Raw genomic sequence first — 7,620 nt, forward strand, 5'->3', positions numbered from 1 at the left:
CGGTCGGGGTAGACGACGGATGGGGCCCACCTACGAAGGCTGTCCAGGCCTACACGAGATGAGGCAGGATAAAGAGGGATAATCCCCCTCGATCCCAAATCATTGAGGCCAATTTCTAGCCATAGAATAATGGCGCGCGCGAATTGATATTAAAATCCATATAAAATAAATATTTTGCCAAAACAAAGAAATTCTTTGTATTGTGCAAAACGTGATAGAACAGTACATCTATAAGAGCAATCAACAAAGTTTTTTTCTACAAATTATCAAACTTTAACAAACACGAAATACATAAAACCAAAAATTATTTCCCTAATCCATAAAGAATTATGTTCCACTATACATGGTCGGTCCTCTCACAGGGGGGTGTTTAAATTTGGAATATTTAAAGAGTAGAACAGTGGGAGCACTTCAGGAGGAGTTTCTAGACGATCAGAAAGGAGCTATAATGTTAATGGAATTCTAGGATTTTTACTAATCTATGGTTGGTTACAGCGGCGGTTCTGTCATATTTTAGAGTACACAAAAATGTTTTTCCGATTTGATTTGTATATTTAAAAAAGTTGCTAATTTTTGTTCAGATTCATAAATAAGGTATGGCTTCATCTCAAGATGCCTGGTATCTTTCTCTTTTAGGATTAGCTGAACACTTCCGAACTTCCAGTCCTCCCATGATAAAATTATGCATTCAGTGTTTACAAGCAGTTTTTAATTTTAAACCCCCCCAAAGGGTAGAAGCAAGAACACATTTACAACTAGGAAATATTCTTCTAAGTCATACAAAGAATATTGATTTGGCAAAAAACCATTTAGAACAAGCAGTAATAAATTCTAACCTTAAATGTTTACATTTTAAAAAGCACAAATCAATTTTCAGTGGTTACTTTCTCAAGTAATTAACTCCTTCGATGATGTTAAATTTGAAGCCGCAAGTGTTTTGGCTGAATTATATGAGCAACAAGAACAAATATGGTTGTCAAAACCAATATTAAGAAAGGCTATCGAACTATCTCAGCACAATGTATATTGGCATTGCAGATTAATATTTCAGCTGGCGGTAAGTTATAATATTTATAAATTTATCTCTGTAATATCGTACATATATTTTTTTAGCAAATTCATGCCACAGAAAAAGACTATACATTGGCAAGCAGTTTGTTAGGTGTAGGGGTAGATTATGCACACATATCTAATGCGTCTTACACTAGAGTATTGTTTTTATTAAGTAAGGGTATGGTAAGTACTACAAAATGACAATATATATGTACTATACAAAAACATAATACAACATTTTTTTTAGTTACTACTAATTGACAAAAAGTTACAGGAAGTACAACCAGTTTTAAACCAAGCCAGTCATTTAATTGAAACTTGGACAGGTGCTGTTTATCAAAAGGAATATCTTAAAGTGTATTTTTTAGTTTTACAGGTAATGCTTCAATCAAATTTGATTTGAGGAATCTCAAATATTTAATGATGCGACAATATAATGTTTTATCATAATCATAAATGTACATACTAGAAACATAATTGCCAATTCCAGGTTTGCCATTACCTTATGTCAGGGCAAGTAAAAAGTGTCAAACCATGCTTGAAACAACTTCAACAAAGTATCCAGACTATAATGGCTACAGACGATGGTAGAATAAAAGATATATTTTTTGTTCAGTGATTTAAACAAGCTCTTTTATAGTATTTATGGGACCTAGTGCAGGAGATATGTTTCTTTGGATGCCTAAAGAGCACCTCTATGTACTAGTTTATTTAGTGACGGTTATGCATAGTATGCAAGCAGGCTACATGGAGAAGGCCCAAAAATACACTGACAAAGCTTTAATGCAAATAGATAAGTTGAAATGTAAGTTTTTTTTGAGTTGTAACGTATGTAACTACAAACATTTTAGTTGTAGATAATAAGCCTATTCTATCAGTATTCCAATTAATGTTATTAGAGCACATTATAATGTGCCGTTTAGTTATGGGGAATAAGACTCAAGCATTGCAAGAGATAGCTTCAGCTGCTGCTTTGTGCAAGCAATGTCCTCGTTTGTTAGAAACGCATGGGCCTCAATTGCATACCCTATTAGGATTGTACTCCATGAGTATGAACTGTATGGAAGCTGCAGAGGCACAGTTTATAGCAGCATTAAATGTAAGTAGATTGTAATTCTTTCATATTGCCGCTGTTCCGCTGTTAAAATGAAAAGACATATCTCAACATCTGGTTTAAATGAGTAACCTTGTGCCATTATAATAAATCTAATGGCTTTTTCTGCCTGGTGACAAAATGGTGTATCTCAATCTTACGCTGTAATGTAGAATATTAATGACAAATTTTAAGCATATCTCGACTATTAATGAATAACTACAAAGGTTTAAGTTGACATTCGCCGATTTGACGCTCCACTGGTGCCTAAACTACTGCGGCCTATCAGTGGATGGAGCCTGTACAGGTAATTTGAAACCTTGAATCTCCACAGATGTAAACAGAAAATTCAATATGCTCACATTAAGTTTTATCAGTTATAATATCACAAGAGCATAGAAAATATTCGATTATACTTCCGAGTCACGAGACGTATTCTGCGAAACACCACGACAGCGTAGCTGGAGTGGTGTTTTAAGGATATACGTCGAGTGAGGAGGTTAGTATAATCGAATATTTTCGTTTGCTCGAGTGGTATTCGATACGATTATATAATTCAGAGCTTGAACCGAAGCGGTTCCATTTTTTTTGACGTTTATTGACAAATGTTAAAACTATCATTACCATGACATAGTTCACATTGTTGGAGGAGGCGAAACACCAAAACGGTTATACCACGTCGTCAAGTGTATAATCGCTTATCAATACATAGTAACTACGTAAAATTTGTAATTGCTATTGGCTAAATTCCTAATGAATTATATAATCACTATAATATCGTCCAGAACCGGTGCCTAATGGCAAAATAATGATTCACTGTAGCTCGATTGGCCGGCAAAACGTGTCAAATGACTAAATTTATTTTTCAGTCCTCGCTGACATTTATCTCCATCTCTGACTAAACATCGGATGTACTTCGAGTATCTCTCTCATACCGAAAAAATTTGATTTTCGGCGAGGACTCTTTAAAAAGGAAAATATAATATTTGATTTGGAAATTTTAAATTGTAGAGAATCAGAAACATAAATTTACTTATATTGGTCCAGAGATGTAATAACCAAACTTAACAGTAAAACATAAAAAATGTAAGACCAGTTTAACATCTTTTAATAACCGTGTTTTATTTCATTCCAGACATCTCGAGAAAGAGAGTTGTGGACATTTGCTAATTTAAATTTAGCTATTGTATATCTTAGAGGTAAAAGAGAGGCAGATTTTATAGCATTACATGATAGAATCAATCCTGAAAGTTTGCCGTCACACTCTCACAGTCTAAGGGCAGCTGCTTATTACGTTCAAGGCTTACAAGCATTTTTTCAAGGTCGATACAATGAAGCAAAGTTAGTATTTTGTAGTGATATTCCGATGGATTTCTGTAGTTCTTAATGAATTTTATTCTAGGAGATATCTCAGAGAAACTCTAAAAATGGCCAATGCCGAGGATTTGAACCGACTGACGTCTTGTTCATTGGTACTTTTAGGGCATATATTTCTTTCTTTAGGAAATAGCCGGGAAAGTATGAATATGGTAACACCAGCCATGCAACTCGCAAGCAAAATACCTGATGTTCATGTACAGTTATGGGCCTCGGCAATATTGAAAGGTAATTTTTAAATCATTAAAATGATTTTTCTCTTTAAACAATGTGTTTTCTAATATGTTTTCTGTAAAGAAAAGTGATATTCAACAATACACTGGTCCTATTGCTAAGTATGTGCTTTTTGTATTATTTGTAATAGAAAAAAAAGAGGTTACTTTTTTACGCAAATGTTTCAGGGAAATGCTGATAGTCAGCCAGGGACGGATGGGGTATGCTAAACCAGTCTGGGAAAACATCACTAATAGGTCCAGTCATTATGGCTACGGAAATCATATGGTGGCCAGCGTAATTCAATGGGACACTAGTCGATAGGCTATTCAGTTGACCAGCCTTCCAGGCATTTGCCCAAATGCATGACCATCCCATCCATCCCTGCATTCAGCATTTGTATTTCTTTTCATGTGTCACTTATAGGCAATATTAATAGCTTTTGCCATGTATTTGACCTATACAATAATATATAGCCATTGACTGTGAAGTGGTGGCTAGTGTAGATTAAAGTTGTCATATTTTGATAAAGAAACGTAGTACTCATACGTTCTTTAGAGGATAATTTTTAGGCCCATGCAGGGAACTTTCATGATGAAAAAGTTTCAAAAAATTAAATTAGCTCTTACTGTTCTTTAGTCCAGGAATCGAAAACCTTTTTATAAAATGGGCCACTTTCATTGTTTCGAATCAAATGCAATTACGTCTGACTGTTAGATACTGTTCCTAATGTGTTAGGAACAAAGCTAATATAATACGTTATGGACTGGTGGGCCTTACAAAAATTTATGCCAAGCCGCAGGTTGCTGACTCCTGCTTTAGGGGATAACTTTTAAACTTGTGAAACAAGAAATTAAAATAGGGGGTTAGCTCAAACCATAAGGGCATACCTACAGTTGATTTTTGATTAATACTAACTAATCATACCCGATAAGAGTAAAATGTATTAATTTCATAAGCACATCAAAATTTAAATGGTATTATTTTTCTTATTTCAGTTCAAAATTATATTTCAAACTTTAAAGATATTAAAGTCAAAAACCCCACACTACAGTGTATGTATGAAACTATCGAACATAAAATTTAACAAACTTCCACTTAAAAATGGTAGGGGTCCCACACTTCATTATCAAAATATGACCACTTCAATTTTTACAAACCAACACTGCATTTTCAGCAATGCTCACATTAAGGTATTAATGATCAGCAAGCTAACCATAAGTCTGTATGAAACAGAGGTTATACAGTACCTAAAACATTACAAAGTTTCGGATGGCACATTATTTATTATTTTGAGTCAATTTTTAAATAAATTACTAATTCAGTAGCCAAGCTGTCTCGTATTTATTAAAAAAAGTTGGCCTGCAATGAGAATTAGACAAAAACCACAAAATGTGGTAACAAGTAAATATTTAGACAGAAGAGTTTATTTATGATTTAGTAATTCGTAATGTCTCCTTTGGCCTTTATAATAGTGGGAATTCTCTGTAGCATAGTGTCGACTAAGAATCCAGAAAGTTCCGGACTGAAAAATCCCCAAATCAGAATTTCTTTTTGAGATCAGGAATTGTCCCTTGGGAGTTGTTCCGCAAAGATTTTTTTTTATATTGTGTCGTAATGTTTCAATGAGCCTCCAAACTTTTTTTTTAATTTTAGCCACATGACAGAGGATGCACCGTTTTACTGGAAAATGAAACTTCACCGCAAAATTGTTCTAGTGCTGTGGACAGTAAGTTACTTTCCAAGATATCCTGATATTTATCTACATTAATGCTTCCCTCCCTGTTTGTCATCACTGAAAATTACTGGGATCCAAGTCTTCACATGTCCAAGTAGCTTCCGACTTAGCGCAATGCATTTTCTCCTGGAAATCCGTGTTTTATCTTTTGCCTTGATGAAAACAAAGGCTTTATTTAGCTTTCGGCATTAATAATTATTGCCTTTACCGTATAAAAACCGTAACCAGAGCTGTATATCCACCGACGACAACATTCCCTCGATACGTTTATGCCTTCTGAGCTCCCAGAATAGTCCTTTTTTGGCAATTGCAGATGTTGACAAGAGCACTTTGTGTCATTTTTATACTTTTGACGGTCAATCAGAACTTCTATGAACGTCTACTCTATTAGTTTCTAGGTACGTTTTAACTATCTCCAATTCACTTCTCCAGATATTTTTTTTTTGATTTCCTTCGCTCTGAGTTATTATTTGACGCACTTTTCTGAAGGTTACTATGTGTGGTTTACACAGTTTTATACAATATCATTACAAAAATGTCATAAACACTAAGGGACACGAATTATAGCGATGGGCATCTTTTATTTTCAGCACTTACATGGTTTTTTAGGCAAAACGTGTTGCGTCCGAACATTTAGTTATTAGCAAATTAAGCAAAGTATTACTGTGATGAATTTACAGATCAGAACAAATTTAATTACTTGTAAAATAGTCATCGAAACGTTATCTAAAATGATTTTAAAACGAATTCATTTATTCTGATTGTGTGACATTATTGTTCGAACACTTAGGTTTTAGGGCTGGTATATACAAATATAAACTGAAATTTTTTTTTTCAGATCTCCATAGGATTTGTGGCGATTCTCAAAGAGAAAATGAAGCATATCAGAGACACGTCCACTTTTCCCAAATGTTACTTAGTGATCATTTTCAAGCTTCTCAAATGCCAGAACACAATCTGATAATGTGGACTCAGGGGAACCTTCCACCCAGTACTACAGACTCTCCAAGTACTTCCGGTGTTTTGTTATAGCATTAAAGAATTGGTTTTATTATCTTGTGAAGACTAACTACTTGTAAATTATTTTTTTATATTTAAATTTTAAATAGAATTTTAATAACTATTGCTTTTATTTACTTCTACTTAGTTAATTACACATAAAGCACAGGATTTGCTTCCATGTTCCAGAATGGGAAGGGTAAATTGAATAATTAATATTTCAGAGTGAGTGCGCATAAGAGAGAAAATCAGCAGTCGACTATTTTTCAATGGTATTTTAGACCCCTAAACTGTTGTATATAATAACAGATGAACTTAATAAGCGAGGGTATCCATGAAAACTATCTTATTTAAAAAAAAAAATTACCGCCAACTGTCTGGTATGTACTGCCACTAAACAGGGACATCACATTCCTAACTAAACTTAGGTTTTGTCACAAATGTGTAAATGGTTTAGAAAAGGTCCTCCTTGGCTACATAACGTTCCAGAAGTTAATTGCAGAATTCACAAATCTTTTGTTCCTCCGAAAAAAAAGTGAGATTCAATGAGCCTTACATTTTGATGTACGAAAGTTTATCTTGGGTGACTTTTTGGATATTCCTATAACTCGTACCAAGTCGAACAATAATATAGGAAATAGAGGTGATGAACTGCAAAAATGTCGGTAAGACTTATTTTTGGGGTAACAGCTTTCGTTTTCAAACTTCTCTCATCCTTTGAATAAAGTTTTGTAAGCAGGATACACTGAAATAGTTTCCTCTAGATGGACCCCCTCCATCAGAAATAAAACGATAATTAATAATTTCATATTACGCAAGGGACGAATGAACCCCTTCTTACTTGTCTTGGAGACCTCCCTACTGACTGAAAGGTTCGAACTAGATAGCACATCCCCACCAACATAAACTCATCATCTAACTCTAGTGTAATTCCGTTTTGTTCACAAGTGAATTTCATTTATGTTCGACCCACCCTCATACATAAACCAGCTTAATATTTTGTGATAAAAACCGCTAATATTCTCATATTTCCATTCAGTATTAAGGATCACTCAAACCTGTACCATTGGCATGACCAGTTAGCAGGGCAATGCGATGTTTAACCAAATGTAGTAAATGCAGCATCTAGATGTCCCTGCAGACTTCT

General features: G+C 34.4%; 1 protein-coding gene across 2 annotated transcripts; it reads left to right on the plus strand.

The window, feature by feature from the left end:
* Positions 1-502: 502 nt before the first annotated feature.
* Positions 503-6,597, plus strand: LOC108916485 (MAU2 chromatid cohesion factor homolog). 2 transcript variants are annotated; one of them, XM_018722752.1, is made up of 10 exons: positions 503-821; positions 878-1,057; positions 1,114-1,236; positions 1,301-1,429; positions 1,544-1,640; positions 1,694-1,858; positions 1,911-2,152; positions 3,282-3,487; positions 3,549-3,751; positions 6,313-6,597. In XM_018722752.1, the coding sequence occupies exons 1-10, from the start codon at positions 597-599 to the stop codon at positions 6,504-6,506; spliced, it is 1,764 nt and encodes a 587-aa protein (XP_018578268.1). In that variant the 5' UTR covers positions 503-596; the 3' UTR covers positions 6,507-6,597. The 2 variants fall into 2 exon arrangements, with proteins under 2 accessions (XP_018578268.1, XP_018578267.1); XM_018722751.1 differs by having other exon boundaries at positions 597-821; positions 1,905-2,152.
* The last annotated feature ends 1,023 nt before the right edge of the window (positions 6,598-7,620 follow it).

Source organism: Anoplophora glabripennis, unplaced genomic scaffold (genome assembly GCF_000390285.2).
Source record: "Anoplophora glabripennis isolate ALB-LARVAE unplaced genomic scaffold, Agla_2.0 scaffold1628, whole genome shotgun sequence".
NCBI lineage: Eukaryota > Metazoa > Arthropoda > Insecta > Coleoptera > Cerambycidae > Anoplophora > Anoplophora glabripennis.